Raw genomic sequence first — 24,068 nt, 5'->3', positions numbered from 1 at the left:
TCAAGATGAAGTATGAGAAAAAAGCATGTAAAATATATCAATAATAATGTTCAGATTGATTACACGATAAAAGGAGAACATTTTGGATATACTGAGTTAAGTCAATATTAAATTTAGTTCATCTTTCTTTTCACCTTTTTAAAGGTGACTACTAGAAAATCTTAGATGGTAAATGTGACTTGGATCATTTGTACTGAACAGAGCTGTTCTCGAGCATTTGGCATTTCCCTTTGTAGCCAACATTAGTTTTAATTATTTGTTCTCTTTCTTGCTTTAGGAAAAAAAAGAGACTGTAAGCTCTATGAGGGAGGACCGTGCTTGCCTCATTGCCCCTGTTACCTCAGTGCTGAGAACAGCACCTGGCACAGTGTGGTAATATGGAGCTGATGAAAGAATAAAGGCTAATTAAAGGTGGGGATCAGTTGGAACTGGAACAGCAAAATATCTTTAGCAAAATATGTGAATGTACCCTTTTTAATTTTAATTTTTTTAGTACTAGGGATCTAACCCATGGGTGCTTTACCACTGAGCTACATCCCCAGCCCTTTTTTAAGACAGGCTCTCACTAAGTTGCTGAAGCTGGCCTCAAACATTCAATCCTCCTGCGTCAGCCTCTCAATTTGTTGAGATTACAGGCACATACCACCACGCCTGCTTGAATGTGCCTTTTAATCTTGATGTTAGCAAGAAATAATATGAATCTGAACTAAGAGAATATTAAAACATATTACCAAAAGTTTTTGAGATCTGTTATAATAAGATTATAATTTTGAGGTCTAAACTACCATACAACTAAAGATGTAGATCAAATAAATCCCAGTTAAAGTCCTAGCAAGGGGCTGTGGTTGTAGCTCAGTGGTAGAGGGCTTGCCTTGCATGTGTGAGGCACTGGGTTCAATTCTTAGCACTACATAAAAATAAATAAATAAAAGAGGTATTTTTTCCATCTCTAACAAAAAATTAAAAAATAATATTTTAAGTCCTAGTAAACTATTTTGTAGATATTAACAAACTGATTCTATAATTTAAAAAAAGAACCTAACATAAGTGAGATGACTTGGAAAGAGTCTAAAGGATACATATTACCCAATTTCAAGACTCATAATAAAGCTGCCCTACATAAGACAGTAAAGTATTGGTTGAAGAACAGACATTTAGATAATGAAACAGAATAGAGAGCCCAGAAATATGCCCACAGAAGTATAGTCAACTGATTTTTTACAAATGAGAAAAGACAATTCAATGGAGAAAGATTTGTCTTTTCAACAAACAGAACTGCAAATATTGAAGTCCATACACCAAAAAACAAATAAATAAACAAACAACAACAAAAACCCTGAACATAGACCTTGCACTTATCTGTCTCTCAATCTCCCCCCTCCAACAAACACATATCCCTTGACCCCCAAATTAATCATAGATCTAAATATAAAACACAAAACTATAAAATGTCTAGAAGAAAATATAGGAGAAACTTTAAGTGTTCTTTGCTTTGGTGATAAATTCTTTGATACAGCACCCACAGTATGATCCATGAAAGAAAAAATGGATGGCAGATAATATGAAACAAATTTCTCACTGCTGGAGTGAGAGGTTACAGAAAAGTAAGGGGGCAGGGCTAGAATGTTCTACTCGGTCATGGATTCAAGTTGGAGGAATCAGTATGAACTCAAGCTTAGCTAAATATAAACACAGATGGATATATAAACAAATGTAGTCATGTGCTACATAATGCACATTTATGATTATGGTCCCCTACAATGACATCACCAAATGACATGGTAGTCCTTTGAGTTAAAATACGATCTATGAAGTCTGCACAATAATGAAAGTATCTAACAACATGTTTCTCAGAACATATACCCACCACTGAGTGACACGTGACTACTTTTAAGGTATGTGTGTATACACAAGTTAATATATGCACATAGACAGCCTTGCTCTATCAGCTGAGAGGGTTTAGGCATCTCAGTAGCAAAAAGCACAGCTGGCACCCAGGTCTTGGATTCTAACACCAGTCTTCAATAAAAGGAACCAAAATTCCTGATTATAAGACAAGGGCAAAGGATACACAAGCATTTAGTTGCTTCAGAAATAAGACAGTGCCCCCAAACAAAACAAAATTCAGCGATGGGGTTTGTTAAAGGAACACAGGAACCAACTGGAAGAGCTCCTCATGGCCAAAGTTAGAACAATCCAACCAATGAAATAAATATAATAGGATTGGATTACAACCCAAAGTATAAAATAAATATCCACAAGTGCACAGGGATCTCCATAAATGACTGAATAAATGGATCAAAATGGGAGAAAAGACCATCTCTAATGAAGAAGATTCCCACATGATTTTTGTAGCTTTTCTGCTATCAAGGAGCTGAGCACAACTCCCCAGTCCTTCAGGGTGGGCTGTGCATAGTGACAATGACTTCCTCCCAAGAGTTCCATATGAAAAGAGGACAGGGATGAGGATAAGGACTTTACAGTGAAGAAATTTGGCAAACTCTGCCTTAACAGGCAGTCCAAGCCAACATCAACAGAGAGGTTATACTGACAGCATATATTCTTGATATGATGAGCCAGAAATGGAAGATCTCTGTAGTATCCCCACTCAAAACCCATAAACCAAGTCTAATCTTGAGGAAAACATCAGACAAATCCCTACTGAGGCACAGTCAACAAACCCCTGACAAGTAAATCTCAAAAATGTCCACGAAACTGTAAGCCAAAAGTTGGTCTAAAAAAAAACAAACAAACAAACAAAAAAAAACATGACGACTCCATGTCATGTGATGTCCTGGGAGAGGAAAAGGACATGAGGTAGAAACGAAGGAAATCTGACCGCACTGTGGACTTTAGTCAGTGACTGTGTATCCGTGTGGGTTCATTTAAAAACGCTGAAAGGAAAAACCTGCCAACTGAAATTCCCTGATCAGCGAAAATATCCTTCAAGGTAAATGAAGATGAAGCAAAGATGTTCTCAGATGAAGGAAACGGTAGGAGAATTTGGAGGCAGCACACCTGCTCTACCAGAATTTCTAAAGGAAGTTCTTCAGACAGAAAGGAAATGATAGCAGAGGGAAACTTTAAACATCAGGATTAAAGGAAGAACAACAGCAATGTAACCAAAAATAACCCTAGAAATGGAACAGAGATGGTGTGAAGACGAACTTGGACAAGATATATTTTAAAAAATCACTGCAGCAGAAATTCATTCCCCAACATGATCAAGACAATATTAACTACTTTTTAAAAAATCTTTAGGACAACTTAATTTTAAAAAATAGTATCTATAACTATATATACAGTATGAACTAAATTGTCTCTATAGGTTATGTTTATTTCTATATGTTGAACACATAAAAATACAAAGCTTCGGGTGGCCGCATATATAGGAGATTTAAAATACTTTAATGTTTCCAAATATTCAACATAAGCAGTGTGCTATTTATGATCAGGAAAAGATAACCATTATATTTAAAAATGCACTGTCTTGCTAGACTTCCTTTTAGACTCTTGGCAAAACACTTCCTTTAGGCACACACTGTATACTTCAATGACTCATCTGAATGTAAAATTGGCTCACAGATTTTTAACAACTTAAAATCAAATAGATGGTAAGGAAAATTCCTGTAATATTCTAGGAAAAATGGGATTGCTTATGTCATACATTGTTTCAATACCTGCATGCAAGTAGCTTGAAAGACTTAATGACATCAAATCTTGTTAATCTCTATAAAGTACATGTTAAGAAGACAGTGAAAAAAGAAATTATGATTCTGATTGTGTGGAATGCATGGAATTTCTAAAGCACAAAGCTTATTGCAATCAAAGCTGCTGCAAAATGTGATGTCAACACATTCTAAGTGCTTCTGTCCAAATCTTCATGAGCAAGGGAAGAAGACTAACCCCAAATGAGATGCTGATTGCATTATGATGTTCTGAGTATACTGGACGATGGAGAATGTTTTTTTAGTAGTCAGCTAAATGCACATTACTGAGGAGGAGCAGTGAACAGCGACTCTTTCTGATATTCTTTCTTCTGGTCACATATCCCTTGTGTGTGGACCTGAGTCTATTCATCCACAGTGGCTCAGAGTCCAGCCAGAGGGGTCACATGACCCTCACTAGACCAGAGTCCTTGCCTGAGATTTTCCCCACACAGTAGCTACTGGGGAAAACCCAGGAATGTTGGTGGCCCTGTCTGTCTAGACTTTGGAGAAGCAGCAAGAGTTAGAATCTTTGGTTCCTGTTAGCCTAATACCAGCCCCACATCTGCTTGTCCTAGGGACTGGAGAGATTGGTCCCCAACTGCTTTTTTTTTTTTAAAAAAAAAAACACAAAAAACCACCTTTATTTATCTTTATGTGGTGCTGAGGATTGAGCCCAATGCAGATGCTCTACCACTGAGCTACAGCCCCAGCCCCAGACCCTCTTGTTGTTTTTGAGGTGACTTGATACAGGTTCTGCAACCCATACCTCAATGTCTGGAGATATACAGTAACTTAGTCACTCTGAATTCTTTTGAAAAGAGAATGTTGGGAGATGAATAATAAGTCATGCTTTCTTCAGAAGTCCTCTAGGCTGTAAGTGATGTGGCTCTTCTAGGATAGTTTAGCATTTTTGTTCTTAATTCCAATCTCTCTCAGTACTATGCTCTGATACAATTACCCCGTTACCTATCTCTTTTTCCCATTAGGCCATTTGTTCTTCGAAGGCAAAAATGTATTTCACTGGACTTTGCATCTCTAGAGCCAAAGTACAGAGGCTGTGCAGCTTAACGTAGGCACTTAATACACGTTAGTTAATTTTAAAAAGATTAAATAAAATACGGTCATTTTCCCTACTATTGCAGCAATACCTCACTTCTTCAAACTTTATTAATTGGAAATTTGTGACTAGGTAAGAAAAATTAATTTATTTAAGAAAAAAGTGGTCATTAACCCATTAACTAGTGTAAGAAACTATACAGAGAATGATTAAACTAATTAAGAAAATAAATTGTTTCAAGCAGGCCACCGCCATTTAAAATCACCGATTCATATAGAAATAATTTGTGGGCTAAGTTACAAATAACATCCCTTTACCTATTCATTAAATTAGGTCCCTGAGGATGTCTATTAAGTAACGCTTTGATAGCTTGGCTCATTTACTATTTGTACTTGAAATATTCCATAAATCAACCTTTATTAATTTGAAAGGTGACACCTACAGCTACATGCAAGGTTTACTTACAAATATAAGTTCTCTTACAGTCCACAAAACATAACAGAGGGCTGAAACAAACTCGATAAAATTCTTGCTGATTTCTGTCTCATTATCCATTTGTTTTAGACACATTTAGTCTCATTCATACCCCAGGCAAATGCTGCTAGGTTAAAATCCCCAACATCTATCACATCTTCACTCTCTAATCTAAGGCCTGCCACTGTAGCTATTGATTGGACTTAGGTACAGTGTCAGAGTCTAATCACACTCATTTCTAGATACTGTCTAGCACAGGGGCTTCAATCTTGGTCTTTCTAACCTCAGCCTTCCCTTTCTTAGTTGATGGCAACAGCATCCTTCCATGTGTTCAGGCCTCAAACCTGGAAGACACCCTTAGGCCTCTCTCTCACCTCAAATTTCAACCACTAGAAAATTCTATGGATGCTATCTTTAAATCCATCCTGAAGGCAAAGCTCCTTCACCTCCACTTCGACTCTACCTTCCTCACCTCCAGCTCTCCATGAAGTGTTACCCAGCTCCCTAGGAGTCAACGAATTAAGTCACGCTACTGCTTAAAATTATTTACGTTCCCATCTGCTGATGTGAATGAATTTTCCTAGTGCTTACAAACATAAGGTCCGAGAAGAGAAACAGAACTGGTGTGAAACCCCTATTTCATTTAGCTATACTCATTCATTTTTTAAAAAATATATTTTCTGTTGTAGATGGACACAATATTTTTATTTTATTTATTTATTTTTATGTAGTGCTGAGGATCAAACCCAATGCCTTGCTTGTGCTAGGCAAGCACTCTACCACTAAGCTACAACCCCAGCCCCTATAATCATTCACTTTTGAAAAAACATTTATTTTTTTGGTTGTAGGTGGACACAATACCTTTATTTTATCTTTATGTGGTGCTGAGGATGGAACCCAGTGCCTCAAGCATGCTAGGCAAGCACTCTACCTCTGAGCCACAACCCCAGCCCTCACTTTTTAAAAAGCACCCTCCAACTCACTTTGTGATGCATTTCCAATGACAATTTACTTCAAGTTGAATAATTATTTATAGAGATTTATAAAATAGAACTAATCATATACAACTGCTAACTACCATCATTCAATCAAGTAGAAAAATTGTAAGAAAGACTTACGGTCACCAGAAATTTTAAAACACTAAGATTTACACTTATACATATTTTTGAACATGTTAAGTACAAGAGTAATCCATAAGAGATTTTCAATCATAAAAATACACTGTGACACAGAGCTACCATGGTAATCCTGGATAGCTCACATTTGGATAGTAAACATAAATGAAAAGTAACCCTCAATTTTATTTAAGATACTGTTACGTCTGAGTCTTTGTTACTGTAGCAGAAGCTGCATTTAAATGAATATATTGGTGCAATGAAAAAGTCCTCTGGCCTGGAAAAATACATTATAATAGGATTAATTTATTGGGTAAACAATGGGAATATAATTTAAAGGAGAAAAATAATAGAATGTTGCCAACTATTAAAGAGCTTGTTTATATATTTTCAAATGGTAAATAACAAATTATGTATCACAATGGCTAACTCTGGTCTAATATGGAGTAAGCACTCTATAAAAATTTCCTGATTAATAGACTCCTTGGGAATGTTTGTTTGACTTGCAGAATTGAAGCTCAATCTCTCTCTATGGATTTGCAGAGCAGGCTGCCCTGTTTGGGAAAGTCAAGTATCAACAATGTTACAGAGGTGGGCTGTCTATGTGCACATGTGGATGGATGGAGAGATGGAGGAATTGGAGTTTCCCAAGCCACAGGCAACTTATAATAGAAAATAACAGTTATGATTATATTTTCACTTCATTCACACATCTTGTGCTCTGTAACTAAAACTTCACGTTAAACATGAAGAAACACCAGAATGACCACCAGAGGGAGCTCACGTGTTTTTTGAATACAATAAACACCAAAGTAAAAAAAGGAAGAAAACAAAATATAGGGAGCAGGGGCATTACCTGTTTCGGTCCTTTAAAATAATTTCCTGTTGAATGATAGGACTATTTTTGCATTTATGTTACAAATTCCTTTACTCAGCAGTGGTACATTGTAATGCTTTGACACATAAAAGGAGAAGTAACTAAACATAATATTTAAAAAATTCACATACCCTAAAGCAAGAAGGTCCAGGGGGAACTGCTGTGATAGCATCCATGATTGTCCGCTGTGCCCCAACAGGCCAGGTGCCTTCCCCGCTTATCTTAATGTTCCTGCTCTCCCTCTCTATTCTGGTCCATCTTTGTGGTTAACTTTGGGGGAAGGTTTGGGTGTGGCTTCCTCACTTTGTCTGGGATCCGGCTATCAAATTACATACAGCATTTGGTATGACTTGGGATTTTTTTTTTTTTTCATCCTCCTGTCTGAGCCAAGTTTTGAGGGCATTAAGAAGAATGACTTTCCATTTGTCATCCTGAACTCTTTCTAGAACTCAGACCAAGTCCTAAAAGGATGCAAGACGACCTGTATAAGCCTATCCATAACCAATCTTCAGGTCCCACAGTGTTCCCCTGCAAGCTAGAAACGTGTCCTGGGACTGAGGTCACATAGGCAAGGGTGGGATCTTGTTTAGAATTAGGCTCCAGGGAAGCCCAATACAATGCCTCATATTTGAGAAAGTGCCAAGTTCTGGAATTTTCCCCATGCTTTATCTTATTAGTCCTTTTCTTAAGGTAGATCAGGGGTCACCATCTTACAGATGAGGAAACTAAAGCTCAGAGAGGTGAGTGACTTGTTCAGTGTCTCTGGCTGCAAAATGTCAGGGGCACAAACTCTGATGAACACACACTTCCAGGGACATGAACCATTAACAGTGAATGAATATTGAATCAGTCATACTCATGTCTTCCGAGATAGAAAATTATTGTCTTCCTTTTCCTTCAATGAGTGAAAAGCATGACAGAAATGAATTCAATGACTTAGCACTTGTTTTACCCAGTATTTTCATGGCATGTTTTCCTAAGTTTCTTTTCATGTCTGGATGGGGTTATTTTATAATGTATGCAAATAAATTAGCACAAACAAATTGAATTCTACAGGGTTATGTCCTCAGCTGAATGCTGCTAGATTTAACATGCTTATTAATGCTTTGGATATAGAATCAGAAGCATTCTTATCAAATTTAACAATGACACCCAATTGGGTGGAGGTGGCTGAGAGTTACAAAAACTGGATTGAAATTTAAAATGACCTTGACAAACAAGGAAAGGAAAAAGGGCAAAATTCAATAGGAAGCTATGAAAAGTAATTCAAAGGAGAACAACAAAAATGAGAGAGAATTGACTGAGCAATTATAATAGAAAAGGAGCTGGAGGTCAGAGTGAACAATAGGCTTCAAAGGCATCAGCAATCTAGTTCTGTCATTTAAAAAAAAAAAAAAAGAAGGCATGATTTTGGGAAGTACAAATACGGGAAAATTCAAGCTAATTGCCCCTCTGGATCCAAAACAGATAAAGCTTTGGGAAGGGAGAGAAAAAAAGAGTTTTGTTAAGCCTCTCAAACTGACTGCACCTTGGAAGCTAGGTTTTGGTAACTTTGAAAAGGATCCTTAGAAAGAGTGCTGAAAACAGTTTTTGATTTAGATCTGACAACATTAGTCTCAAAAAGTGGAAGTTCCGGTACTCTGCTCCTTTGTTCATGCAATGTCCTCGGCCTAGCCCATCCTTTCCCTTCCACCTGGGTAACACCCACGTTGTTATCACGCAGTCCACAAGCACTTCTCAGTGAGCAGCCCTGGGCCCCTCCACTCGCCTGTGCACACGGCACAGCGCCAGCCTATCCACAGCGAGGACACTGGGGCTAGCACTGGGCATGCGCCGGCTCTTTAGCGCCCCCTACGGCTGACACTATTGCTATCCTCATTCTTTAGGAGACAAGTGGGGCGAGCGACTGTTCAAGTTCACATCTTAGTAATGGGCAGAGCAGAGGCTGTAACTGCAAGTTGAGGAGCTCCCAAGACCTCGCCTGGGGCCATGCGCTGGTCTGGCTGCCCACCCATAAAATCTCACTGCACGTGTTTGTTCATGGTCCACCACCACTGATGGACTACCACTCCCTGAAGGAAGGTGCTTTGCTTATTTATTTTCATAGTCCAATTCAGAGCCTGGGATGGATCAACAAATCTGGTTATAAATTAAAGGTTTTCGAACAAGTCGATGATATAGTCTATTGGTATTTCCGAGTAAGTTTTTGATTGAAGAAAAATAGAAAATAGAACTAGTGAAGATTTAAATATTTATTTAAAAAATGCAATGAGGATTCTAAACAATTCTGAACCATATCACTAAAGATGATTTGGAAATTTTTTTTCTGGAAATTTTAAAGAATGTAAATAGTTATATATGCTTTTATACAGACATGAATTTACATATGTGCCTTTATATAGAATATCTGTATATGTGCATATATGTACATTTATCCATCTGTCACCTATCTTCAATGTAATTTTACCTAAAGGTAATGACTACAGAATATTTTAATATTTGTGGACTCAGGGGAGCCTGTCTGACAAAGAATTGTTATTAGAAAAGAATTCAAATCCTAAATGACATGTCAACACTAGATTAATTTATCCAATCTGAGAACACTACAATTTTCTCTCCTAACCATAAGACATATTTGCAAATAATTTGGTCTCAATTTCTCAAAACAGAAATGATAAAAACTCAAATACATCAAACATAAACGATACTATATATTTTATCCTCAGTTAATTGAGATAACATGCCAGCAGCCCAGAGTAACTGGTGATGAAGATAATTGCCTTCAGGACAGGAGAAAATGTTTCTGAAGACAGCAATGCACTCTCCCACAACTTTGGAATCAGCAGTATAGTGTTTTACCATTAACATGACATCATGTCCATTACTCCCTGCCAATCGGGGAACTGATTCTCAGCAGCAGAGCTGATATCCAGCAGCCTCATCTCAAGGCTGGGCCACTGATTAAAATAAGAGCAGGGAGAAGCTGCTGGCTACAGCGATGGGAGAAATCTCAAGTCTTTTATTATTATTATCATTATTCACCATCAAACACGATTCTCCCTGGCTTCTCTGTGATCTTTCACCCATGCCAAATTCTGATCACTGAAAAAACTGAGAGAACGTATTCAAAGCAGGGTTATACAGTATAACTCGGTTACATGCCCAGAAAATCACCAGTATAGCAGCAGCACGAGAAAGTTCTATTTCAGAAAAAGACATTTAGAAATTATAAAGATAGGAAACCTAGAAACATTAAAAGATTCATCAAATGTAGTTCATAATATTGTAAAAATAATTCTAAAATATAACAATGATCCACCACACCAATATACACCTTTTCACCAAGCAAACTCGCAGCAAGCAGGTCCTGTGTGTGACGTGGAGAACATTCAGAGGCAACAAACACCTCGTCTAACTGGACAGTCGAGATTTTACAGTATTCCCTCCATTGACTACTTCCTATCTAGATGAGTGGCAACTACACATCATCTTAAAAACTCAATCAAACTTAAAAACTGCAGAAACTAGAGAGAGATGGTGCAGTCGGCTTTTAAAACAGACTAGAGGAATGGAAGAAAGAAAGGGAAAGAAATTCAGCAAGGACATTTTGCCCCATAAAATGCATAACTCACGAAGACAAAAACAAACATTTCCTCAGAGACTGGAAGCTGAGGCTGTCCTTGGTACCTTGGGCATGAAGTCAGTGGCATTTTCAGGCTGAGAGAGGGGACAAGGGCAGGGGGAGGGGCAGAGAAGTCTTGGCTCATTGGGCCACACCCTCTAATAGGCCAGCTCAAGAAATTTGTATTTACACACTACACAAGTCACAGGATCTGGCAGCAGCAAGGCTAAATCTAATCTTCACTTGAGTGATAAGCAATTTGTCCTTCAAAATCAGAACAGGCAGGCTCAGGAGTTTCTAAGACTTTTACATTTTGTTATTTTACTCTCATATTAAGCTTCTCAGACTGGGTCAGTTACACCTGTGCTTCAGAATGGTGCTGGGCTAGTTAAAATCATTCAGTCCTTAGACAGAGGATAACAGCTGCCCAGGGTAAACCTTGAACTCCAGCCGAGAATCTTCATTGGGTCTGCACCTGTAGCAGTCCTTTTTTTAAAACTGGGTTTTAAAACTGTGTTCTGCAGAAAACTGTTAGTTTGAATTTAGTTGGTGTTATGAAGCTGGGGTTGAAGGGTTTTACCAGGTTCTATGTCATTATCTGAGTTCTTTATGTTTTAAATTTGTAGGATGCAAATTTAAATTTCCTTTTTCTTCATCTGACCCACAATCACAGTCATAGATCATACACAGTGGTCAAAACAGATGTTAGCACCCAATAGGAGGAATATATTCTGATTTGTTTTCTTTAACCTTGAAAAAGAGCAGCAATAAAGAAAAATGTTATTATATTCCCTAAACATTCCTAAAATTCTTCATCATTGCTTGCCTGTAATTCTGTCTCCCTCTCCTTCATGAGACTTTTCACAGTGTAAACTATTTCTTTACAGTTTCCATTTAAAACTTTAGATCTTTATAACAATTTCTAAAAAAACTACTCTTCCTATAAATGACTTGTGATTTTTAAAGGCTTGAGAAATTCCTGCTTAAAAATAATCTTAAAATGAGATCTGCCAAACACTTTGAAAGGATCCCCCCAGACTTGCTCATTCCTAATTGCTCCCCTGAAATCTTCCAGCACGTGGGAAACACTGAGTTCTAAAGCCATCCTGCTTCATCCTGGGAGAGCACTCTTCAGCCATCAGCAAGAAACCAATCATACCACCATGCTATCTATACCAAAATTGCCTAAAAAATGAGGACCTCAAGTAGTCCTTTAGGAAAAAAGATGTTTATAAGTGGGATTATTTCATAAACGTCCCCTGGCCCTGAGTCTCTTCTCTGGCTCCTTCCACAACAAAGATGAAAAACATAACCTTCTAAAATAACAAAACCCTGCAGCAGTTATCCTCTCAAGGACTGAGCCCAATAAACAACAAATTTTACATAAGTAGTCAAAAATCAAACTCACTCTTTCAAAGGGCAACTATAATATTCAACTATAAAACTTGTAATTGTGGTTTTCAAATTCAGTGTTAAACATGGTCAGCAGGGTATGGCGCATACAAAAGAAGGGAAAAAATACAACTTAAAAAACAGATCAAAGAGAATAATTTAACAAAACAAATATCCCCCAAACAACCACAGCCCTATCGAAATTGTCTACTTGCATTACTGGCTCCATGGTTGTTTTTCAAGTATTTTTCAGATTCCAGTGGCCTGTGTCATTCGATATTAAATGATGCCCCTATTAGTTTAGAAATTAGACAAAATAATCCAGCGAGTAACTGCCAGCCCATTTGTTTCTACAGATGTACAATTGACTTGTTCTTTTTAAAAAACTTTTTTTAGTTGTCAGTGGATCTTTTCTTTAATTAATTAGTTAATTTATACATATGCAGTGCTGAGGATCAAACCTAGGGCCTTACACATGCCAGGCAAGCACTCTACCACCAAGTCACAACTCCATCCCAAAGAAAGTTCCTTTTATGCAAGGTTAGGCAGAGTCTATAAACAGAACATAGTTGGCAAAGTAGTTCAAAACACCACACTTTGGTGTCTGCATATTTGATTAAAAGTTAACCATGGTGATGAACAAACCCATAGAAGAAGCTGGAAAGGAGAAGGCACTCTTTCCACAAAGAATCTGTTTGGACATTGAAACAATTGTCTAAGTGCTTTTATTCCAGTCCGCAGGCTCATGATTGTTATTTAGAAGCACAAGGGGAACGTTGCTCGGCATGCAGTTAAAGAAGGCAGAGGATAAAAGAAATCATCATAACACGACTTGTCCCTTGTAAAGGAAAAATTTTCAATTAACACCACTCTAAGGCTCTCAGGTTTCTTTTTATCTTTCTGGAACTTCAGCTGTACTCATGAATGTCTTTCATCTCATTTGCTTTACTTGACTGATAGCACTAGAGAGCTTTTCAAATAGCATGTGGTATCCTTACATCTACTGGATTCGCTAATAAGGAATAAGTGTGCTTTTCTTGGGTTGCTGGAGAATGTGATCTAGAATAGCCCAAACAAATACAAATAAACACATACTGCTAGGCTTACTGGGCCACAGCCTGGTCTGTGCTCCGAACTGTTCAGAGCAACATGTTAATAACTCATTGTATCTGATGTCCGCAAACTTCAAATTCCTGTTTGGTCATGAGGTGAGCACATGACAACAGCTGTTAGGCCCTCTGCTTAGAGTTTCGCTTCTGTCATCCCACTGTGGGGGGCCAACAGAAAGGTCATTGAGAGCCTGAGAGGGATGGAGTTTCCTTTTTAAGCTTAGGACATTTTCACCCTCCCAGGGCTTAGACATTCTTCTTATGTTCCCCACATCACTGGTAGTCCCTTAATGAAGAAGGACAAGGCCCTTTTTATCATCTTGGTTTGGCTAAATGATCTGTGTGATATTTGGTGTAGCAGAGATTCTTGGGGGCATCCATGTCCAAAATGGCGGCAGGCAGTTAGTTACTTTAGGCTGTAAGGCCTGTTGCTTTAGAATCTTCACGATTCTGCTTCTCTACAGCTTTACTCAACACACAAAGATACTTTTTAACAGCAAAAGATCAAAGGCACGATTCCTCGAAAAAAAGTATTTTAAGGAGAGCCATAAAAAACAAAGGGGCAGTTACTTTATAAAGGGTAAAACATTTTTCACAGGAGAAAAGAGAGCTAGAAAATGATATGAGGCTTGAGAAAATACTAATTACAATAAGAATCCTAACATTTGTGGAGTTCTATTGTTCTCACTCTATGCTTTCCACAGATTATCTCATTCAATATTCATAAAGGCCTTTTAAGGTAATTTGGAATCTAGTAATAGAATTAATATTACTGTTATTTACATGCAAAGATATACTACTAAACTACTACCATTGGTACTGTTTGCTAGTGGGAATCTTGTCCCAAATCTTTCTTATCTGTTTTCCCCAAAACAATTAGTAATTAGTTAGTAATTAATTATTTTCAGTTTCCAAAGAGAAATGTTGACTTTACTATATTTAGATATGAGCAGGCAAATTTATCAACTCACCATGAATTTCACAGTTTGTATTTTTACTAAGGAAAAGCAAATCATATTCTACATGGTGTTAAACTAATGATCTGTTCTACTGACATGTATGCATTGTGGGAAAAAGAAAACACTTAGCAATTGTACCATTTGCCCCTAGAATAACCCCTCTTCAGACTAAATCTCAGGGACATGTGATGACCAGGTCAAAAGCATCACCCTTGATATTTTAAAGTGACTCACCAAAGATATCAAAATAAGATTAGAAAAGTATTTATTGTTCTGTTGACTGTAGATCAAAAGCTTTTTTTTTTTTGCTGGTAGAGTCACCATGGTTATTTTTTTATTTTTTGTTTTTTTACCTTATGACAGTTTTTAGAAGTAGGCAGAGAGAAGAACTACTCACGTTCTCCTTGTCAGGAATCCCTAGAGGAAAAAAAAGAGACAGAGAGAAGCCATAAATTGTCTGATCAACCTGTACAATGAAACTGAAATCCTTTGCTGAACAAAGACAAATAACATTTTGGTGTTTTCCATAAAATCTCACATAATGCTGGTTAGGAAAACAGCAGCATCGATAAAAATTTATAACCAATAAATCAATGAATCAGGAGCAGGGCTATGTGTCCAGGCAACAAAATCCACACTTATTTCAGTTCTCTCCCATATACTTTATTTTCCCAGAGGCAAAAATCCACCTTTGATTCATTCACATCATATAAGTAACTAATTCCACTGACTCAGCACCAAAGCACTCCAAACTGTGGACAGGTGTGCCCCCCCTTTGGTTGCATCTAATGCATTTTTACATCGTAAACCATCCCACCCTGCTCCAGTGATTTGAATGGGGGGGGCAACTAGGACATAAAAAACACTGGTATACAACTTCCATTTTGAGCAAAGAAACCTTCTGCTTCTTCCAAATCAGGCCTGAGTGTGGCAGTGACTCTGTCCGGGGTATCTCAGTTATTTTTAGTTAGCTAAAAAGTGAACTTTTCATTGATTTACTCATCCATTTATAAACATTTCATGGGCATCTACAACAGGTAGGCCCTATCCTTTTTCACCTCCTTTGAGACTGCTACCCTGATAGACGTGGTGATAATAGCCACATTGGAAGGTCCCAGAGTCAGCAGAGCTTAATGCACCCAGTACAGTAGGCATAAGTGGTCTCATATTGTGGAAGGAGAAGCATGGGTGGTTTCCATGTGTGGCTTGCACCTCATTTCAAACCAAGGAAGCAGTGTATGGTGGTTTGCATTGTAAAAATAGTGGACATTCTGAGTAAATAGGACGTTCTTTGTCTTACACAAGGGACCACACAGAATTTACAACATTGGTATTAACAGAACTGAGTGCCCACCCTAATGGGCACCATGCAAAAAGGCTAGGTGGGGAAGAGATTTAAGCTTTGTCCTCCAAACTAGGATAGTCTCAGGGCAAACATCTCAGGCAGGAAGCAGGGGACAAAGGCAGCTGTCCCCTGAAATGGACAATATTAATGGGAATATTGGTCATTACTTCCCAGATTTGTCAGAAGGAGTGAGGGTGAGCTGATGTCAGTACCCTGCACCATCTCAAATCCATCCACCCATGTGGCAATCCCACAATCACTTGAAAGAATGACAGTTGACTGCTTAAGGGGATACAAAAGCTTATTTTCTAGGACATTCAAGAAAGTAAAGACACAGTTGCACAAACCACCATATCAGAGCCGCTGGAAAAGGGTATGTGAAGGGAAATAATACTGACCAAGTGGCCTGAGGCCATGTAGGAGCTTGAAAGTTGAACAAAGGCATTAAGAGTGTTGGAATTCAAACTTCCATGGACAATGAACAATCATTGAAAGGTCTGGGGGAACAGAGTGATAAGATCAAGAGAAATGAGGGAAGGAGATTATTCAAAAAGAACTGATATTTAAGACACTAGCAGCAGGTGCAATGGCATGGGCCTTGATTGGAGTCCAGTTTGAGAAATCAGCAATAAAGATATGCAGTTCTGGAAATTTGATCATGAACTTAATAGTGGATGTTGTTAAAGAAAATCATGCCAGTGATTAGATGTCAGAGTGGTGGTATGCTTACACATGGAAGAAGCTTTTCAAAAATGCCTGTGGAAGTATTGGGGCAAAATATGCATAGATGATTAAAGGAAGGAAGTCTGGCAAAATATTAACATTAAACTACATGTTAATTTATTAATATTAAATTAAATCAAAGTGATGAAAATAGGGGTGTTAACTATATTATTCTTTTTACTTTCTATGTTTGAAATTTTTCATAATAAAAAGTAAAAAAAAAAAACAAAAAAAAATTTTTATGGAAATCAGGTAGAAGGTAAACCAAGGGTAAGATACCGAGAGCCAGTGAGCTCATTTCTGCTCTTGAGTTAAGAGTGACAAGGCCTCAGCCAGGTGGCTGCAGGGGGAAAAGAAAGTCAAGGGCATGAAGACTGCAGAGGAAGGGGCAAAGGGGGATACCGCGTGGCCTCCGTGGGTGGGGAGAGAAAGCAGGAACCCAAATGGCTGAGGGTCAGAGCTTGGAGGGAGGAGCACAGAGAAAGGACTGGTGGTGGGCTTTGGGGAGAAGGATGGTCTTATGGAAATCAGTCTGTGTTCCCTAATCCACATTTTTTTGAGGTTAAGAGGCCAGCAGGACATACAGGTAGAAAGGGAAGCCGTGGTTCCTGGAAAGTTAGGCCTCCCGGTGATGGGGGAAATGGAGATGCTGGTTGAGGAAGTCTGTACCAGTCACAGGGAAGACAGGATGGCTGAGGAGAAAACAAAGAAAAAAACAGCCAAGGCCAGACTCTTGGGTAATAGCTAAACTTTGGGAGAAGGGGAAGAAGTAACTGTGAAAGAGGCAAAAATGTAAGAGACAGATGAGGAAACCAGGACGTTGCAGAGGAGCCCAAGGAGCTCGGGGAGAACGGAGGGGAGAGCCACTGAAGTCGGTAGGATTGGGGAGTGGGGGCAACTGGATCTTTTATGAGTTGGTCACTGCTAACTCTGGAGTAGTGCATTCAAAAGGATGGGGCAGAAGCCAGAGTCTGAGGGTCATCGAGTGACAAGGGGAAGAGGTACTAGCTGCCACCATGTGGATGCTCATCCGAGGCCTGGCACCCTTCCACACACTTGACACATTTTCATTCATTTGATTCTCACGACCATCCTATGAAGAAACCAAGGCACAGAGGATCTGAGTGTCTAGTCCAGGTCACACCACTAGGAGAAGGCACTGCTGGAATTTCATGCCAAGCACTCCTCTTGAGCCAGTTATCCTCAGCTCAGCCAGGACAGAGAAAAACCAGCACGGGAGGAAAGGAAAGAAAGACCTGCCCCACCCTGCCTGCCATCCCCCTGATGGAGGGAGAGAAGCAGAGGGCTCACCCAGAGGAGGAAACAGGAGGGGGAAGGTAAAGCAGCTCCCCAAAGATGCCTCCAGTCAAGAGGGAAGAGGGTCCCTGCAGAGAGTGACAAAGGAGTGAGGGCAGAAATTCAAGGACCAGCAAGAGGGTATGAGGGCGATTCCATGCTCCTAAATCACTTGGATTGGAATCACTGCACACTCATCACTGTGTCTGGTGGTCAAAGTACCACAGTTCAAACACTCTAGTACTTGGTGCCTTGTTACACACACACACACACACACACACACACACAGCCTAAGGAGACACACAGGTACATGGAGAGACTCCTAGTGACAGCAGTAACAGAACTACACAGAGGCTTCCGACATACATGAAGACACACAGACTGAGGGGACAGGGGATTTCTTGGAGTCTATGGACACCTGCCAGAAAAGAGAATCACACAGAAAAACTTCCTTTCTTTTACCATCAGCCAGAAACTAGTCTCTTGCAAAAGGCCTGACAGTTTTTAGCCATCTGCACTTCACGTATAGACCATGCCACTTGGCCATGCATAGACTTGGAGAAACGAGCACCACAGTTAACCTGCCCATCACTTTCCGTGGTCACACTCGTGGTGCTTGGAGGAGCACCCAGTGTCTACCAAGGGCTGGCATCTGAAGAGGCCGTGATTTAACAAGAATAAGAGATGAGTCACACTGCTTCTCTGCGTGATCAACAGAGTCAAAATAAGGAAGATGTCACAGAGACAAGTGCTTTTCATGAATCCCATCTTTGAAAGAGCAGAGAAATAACCTTGCATTTCACTATCAGATGAAAATGATTTGAGAAAGTACCTCTAAGCATGTCTATGCCTCAGCTGGCACCGGAGCACGCTTCCCTCCATTAGCCAAGACCACAAAATAATCTTACATTAACCATTTTCAAATATCTCGAGTGTGAGCTGGCAGGCCTATTTATCCACATAAAAGTCTGGAAATTTTCTGTCAAGCTGGTGTAGGACATTTTTGTTGTTGCTCACATGTAAACACGTACCACACGACAAATTTTTAGATACAAAATGTCACATTTTTGACTTACTGTCATTGTTAGAGCCCGTTTCCATAACACCATAAGGAGGAGCCAGAAGTCCTGCCATATACTGTCGATATTTCTGAAAGACAAGATTGCAAACTCAGTACACAGATATTTACTCACTTGGAGCATTCATTTATTTACATGCTACAAAGCAGAAACGTTGAGTGTCAGGAAGCATCTAAGCCTTATGTTTGTAAAGCCGTGAAACGTGCTCCCTGGGGCCTCTGGTCTAAAGTAAAGATGTTGGATTCTACCTGGGTCTTCCTGGATAGGACTGAATGTGCCCCCTGCACAGGTGAGGGGTCCATCTCAGCCTGTTTGTGCATCTGAATGGTGTGGGCTTCCTACCCTCCTCCCCGCCCTGCAAACACATGCTCAGCTTTTGCTAGAGAGAAACGGCACTCAGTTTTTATAGATGCAGATACAAATAACTGTGCTTCCTTCTTAATAGGTGAATGGCACTGAATCAGAATCTTTCAAAGCAAAAAGAAATGCATCTCTTGAAAAACTGTCTTTTTGAAAGAAGCTCATTCCCTTCCTTTTACCTACTTCCTTTTATACTGTACACCTGCCTGCTCTGTGACCTCCAAAGAATTTTTGGTATGTTGTCAAATAAAATAGGTTGGCTTAATTTAGAGCCATTTGGATTCTCCTGAATTATACTCCCCTGGCTTTTGGGCCAGGCAGTCTCTAATCTTGGGGCTGCTTGGCAATATACATTAGCCCTGGGAGTCTGTGTTGTTCGGGAGAGATGAGGTTTGGTGCGTGCAAAGTAACCCTTAAGTATCCCACGAGAGACGAGTAGTGACATTTACGAAGAATGGAAGATGAATGTCCACCATCTTTCCTCCCTTTGCAGGTAGTAAATGCAGCCTCCTCTCTTTCAGAATGAAAGCTGGGCAATTCTAGCACAGGGTGTCATGTATATTTATGGTTTATAATTACAGTGACACATAAATGTTCAACAGCATCAAAAGAATCAATGCCCTGTAAGGGGCTCGTGGGTTACACAAACGTCAGCAGAAAAGACTTCATCTATAGCAATGGGAAGCTGGTGACATGCTGGATACGCCAGTATTTGGGCCACCATCTGGCCCATTTGGTAGATTTGAATGGCATATGTAATGTAACATTGATGCTTTCTCAAAAGAGCCTTCTAGTCAAGATGCAACTAAGTTGTTTGTTTTTTTTTTTAATCTTTTTTTCTCATTCGGAAGCAACCATCCTAACACCTGCACACAAACATTAAAATCATAATTTTCTGTGCTTCTAAGTTAACAAGTCACACAAACTCACAGGGCCAATATATCACCTTGCATTCCTGCCATTTCCTTTGATTACCCCTCAATTTTGATTCTCGTACTGGGATTGAACTCAAGGGCACTCAGCCACGGAGCCACATGACCAGCCCTATTTTGTATTTTATTTAGAGACAGGGTCTCACTGAGTTGCTTAGCACCTCACTTTTGCTAAGGCTGGCTTTGAACTCTCGATCCTCCTGCCTCAGCCTCCTGAACCACTTGGATTACAGGCGTGCACCACCATGCTCTGCTGATTCTCGTTTTTCTTATGACACCTTATACCCTTCTTCTTCATGGGGGGCTTTCATGAAGCACATTCCTAGGCATCCAATTATTCTGGGCTCTAAATAATATAAACTCAGAGACAGGAGATAAGGACTGATTATGTTTGAAGGTTCTGTGATCCCTTGTAACCTTTAGAGTTATATCCTGGCTGTCGGCAAGTCCCTAACAGGCTCCTAAAAGAAACAACTCATATTAATCAACGGGGCCATTTCACTTTGCTTAGACATGTTGTCTTGGACAGGATGGTGTTCGTTGTCTCAGGCACCTCAATGTCAATTCCACTGAGCTTCCTGGAATGAATGAACCCCATAGCACCTGTTCTGTTTTTCTCTCAAGCACATCACCAGGGCAGCCGCTAGTGGCAGCAGAAAAGAGAGCAGTACTTCATGGAGGAGTCAGCAGGCTGGATTTCAGAGCATGCGTATGCTGCTATGTGAGGGTGGTGTCTCAGGCCCCAGCTCAGTGCTGAAAATAAATAGGCATAGTCCTTTGCTATGTCATAGTCACCTGTGAAGTGTCTGTTTTCTACTGCACAGGGCACCTTGTCTTGTAATTATATTATGGTAATTTCTCCTTATCTGAGGGGGACCCATTCCAAGACCAACAGTGGATACCTAAAACCATGGATAGTACTGAAAACTACATGAACTATTTTTGTTCCTATCCACACACACCTGTGATAAAGTTTGATTCATAAATTAGACATGGTAAGAGATTAATAACAACTAATAAAATATTTAATACTTATTATAAGATGCTGTAATCAAAGTTAGATGAATGTACTCTCTCTCAAAATATCTATTCTACTGTGCAGAACTCTGGATCACAGGCAACCTTGGGTAACTAAAGCCATGGAGAGTGAAACCATGGATGGGGGGAGCTGTTGGATTTCTAAAATTTTTCTAGAAATTTTCAAATATACCTAGAAATAGAATACCACATATTCAATAATTATGAACACATACTCAGTGTTATTTCATCTACACATCTACCCAAATTATTTTGAAGCAAATTTTCTAGTTATCATATCATTTAGACGAGATCGGGCGCGTTCAGGGTGGTATGGCCGTAGACTATCATATCATTTAATCCATAACTATTTCAGCAGGAATCTCTAAAAGAAAATGACTCTTTTTTTCCAATCAAAATCACAATATTATCACAGCTAAAAATATCCAGCTGATGTTCAAATTTCTAATTGTTTCATAAATATCATTGCTGAATTGCACTTGTAAAGTAGTTTACATTGATGACATTGTATAACATCTTTTGATATAGAGGAGGCTACAGAAAGAGGGTTAAAACACTTGGACTTGCAAATAAAAAGTCAACCTTTTAAAATCACTTTTATTTATTTATTTTTTTAAATGAGATCACTCTTATCCTAATGAAATTTCTAATTTTTGGAATTTCATTTAGAGCATCTCTTCTTTTTTTTTTTTAAGAGAGAGTGAGAGAGAGAGAATTTTAATATTTTATTTATTTTTTAGTTTTCGGCAGACACACATCTTTGTATGTGGTGCTGAGGATCGAACCTGGGCCGCATGCATGCCAGGCGAGAGTGCTACTGCTTGAGCCACATCCCCAGCCCCTAAAATCACTTTTAAATAAATATCCATTGAAGTTGGAAATTGATTTCTTACAAAGCACCTGGAAGAGTACTGTATATGAATCAGGATGGAAACAGTTAACTAGAATAAAACCTGTATATATATAAAAAAATGTGATTCCTACATTATTTGTATATTGCTTGATCACTAGGCAGCATTTCATGTTCCAAAGCATTCTATACAAGAAAGTGCCATGTTAAAGGAAGCTGAGCCTCACTCACAGCAGGTCACATAAAACTACAGTGCTATATCATGTTCTTACCTGTTACACTTGGCAACGCTGCAAAAAGCTTGTTAACATGCTCCTGATGAGAGTGGAAAAAATAAGTCTCTCATATATTGTTTATCTGTATGTAAAATGATCAAGCCTGGTAGAAGGCAATGTGAAGCATTATCAAATTTTAAAATGCATATTTTATTTAAGCAAGAAATATTCCTTAGGGCAGATATAGCTTCCAGAAGAACTTGAAACATATGCAAATACATGTACCTGTTTGTAACAGTGAACAGTAGACAAGAAATAACCCAAATGTTGATAAGAGGATATTGGTTTACTCCCTGCTATGTAGATGATGACAGGTTATTTCTTGTTAAGCCAATAGTGTTGGAGAAGTACACAGTCATGAAAAAGAACAAATCAAGCCCAACTATATGGATAGAAATGATCTCCACAGTATGTTTGCAAATTAAAGGAAAAAAAGAGACTGCATCATGGTGTATATAATACGCTATAATTTTATGGGTACAAAAGAATAGATGTTTTTATGTGTATGACTAGTCATAAAATATGCCAATGCATAGGATATCTCTGGACAAATATACAAAAAAGAAGTGACAAAGACTTCCTTTGAATAAGATCTCTGGGTGGGAGCTGAGGTTGTAGTTCAGTGGAAGAGTGCTTGCCTTGCAAGGGGTGAGGCCCTGGGTTCGATCCTCAGCATTACATAAAAATAAATAAACAAAGATATTGTGTCCATCTACAACTAAAAAAATATTTTCTAAAAAAAGATCTCTGTGTGGATAACAGTCAAGTGGGAGAGAAACTTAGTTCTCATTATACATTCTTGAGAACTTCTGACTTTTGTACCATGGGCATTGTTACCTCTGGGATTCCAGAACAGTTAACTCTTCTCCCGTATTTATTTATTACTGAACTTCTATATTATCATTTGAATAAAAGTTTCTGCTACTAAAACAACAAGAAAACAAGCAAAAAAGAAAGAAAAGAAAAAACCCAAACAATCAAAACCAAAAACATTTAAAAAGAAGGAAGAAATTAGAAAAATAAAAGGCCATCTATGAATGCTGTGGTCCATCACCCCAGTTGACCCTGGCCTTTGAGTCACCCAACCCAACAGTCAGCATTTGATTGAAGAAGCTTCCAGGCAATTCCAGTCCCCAGCCACTTAAGTCACCTGCAGACATCCACATCACCTTGGTTGTTCAAGCATTCCCAACTGAACTTCCAGACCACCTGGAGCAAAGAGAAGTCATTCCCAATGTATTGTGTTCAAATTCCTGACCCTGAACCAAAGAATCTGTAGACATAATAAAATGGTTGTTGACAGATGCCATAAGTTTGGTATAATGGTTATACAGCAATAGATACCTAGAATACAGTTTGGTATCTGAAAGTAAGGTAGTGTTACAACAAAACTTAAAACATGTGGCATTAATTTTGGGATTGGAAGGTGGGAGAAACCCTGATGGGACTGGAGGGCTGTGTATGGGGATGAAAGGAAAGCAGGGGACATACTATGGCAGATGAAGGACACTGACCCTTGTTATGTTGGGGTGGAAAGTTTAGCAAGACTGATGCTCAAGGAAAGCGGAATGGGAAAAGTACCTAATAAACAGATGGGACAGGCTAAGGAGACTTCTTGGAAGAAGCCAAGTGTCAATTCTTTTAGTTTCCTATTTTAGGGTGCAGATAAAGAGAAGCTGACAAAGGAGTCATTTAGTTTGCAATCAGAGTTAGAGTAAATATAAATTAGGATTCAAGACTTGCAAAGTTAAAAAAAAAATAAATAAATGAAGCTATGTCTTATCCCCGATCTCTCAGCAAAAGATTTTCAGAGTAAGAAAGGGCCTCGTGACAAAGATCAAATATAGGACGCTGG

General features: G+C 38.9%; 1 protein-coding gene across 15 annotated transcripts in view; it reads right to left on the bottom strand.

Moving 5' to 3' along the window:
- Rapgef4 (Rap guanine nucleotide exchange factor 4) overlaps positions 1–24,068 on the bottom strand; it is a 288,628-nt gene that overhangs the window by 107,018 nt on the left and 157,542 nt on the right. For 10 of the 15 annotated variants that reach the window (XM_046447277.2, XM_046447278.2, XM_058580189.1 and 7 more), the window contains 2 exons: positions 18,756–18,828; positions 14,713–14,732 (listed from right to left, as the gene is read on the bottom strand). In XM_046447277.2, the coding sequence (XP_046303233.1) occupies positions 14,713–14,732; positions 18,756–18,828 (93 nt within the window). Of the gene's footprint in view, positions 1–7,364; positions 9,525–10,588; positions 10,660–10,865; positions 10,944–14,712; positions 14,733–18,755; positions 18,829–24,068 lie in introns of those variants that run through there. The other 5 variants (XM_046447281.2, XM_046447284.2, XM_046447285.2 and 2 more) reach the window with 5 other exon arrangements.

Source organism: Marmota monax, unplaced genomic scaffold, assembly GCF_021218885.2.
Source record: "Marmota monax isolate L192 unplaced genomic scaffold, Marmota_monax_Labrador192_F-V1.1 WCK01_AAM20220418_F8-fsc00007, whole genome shotgun sequence".
Taxonomy (NCBI): Eukaryota; Metazoa; Chordata; class Mammalia; order Rodentia; family Sciuridae; genus Marmota; species Marmota monax.
The sequence above is the reverse complement of the archived record's forward strand: the minus strand, read 5'-3'. Positions and strand labels throughout refer to the sequence as shown.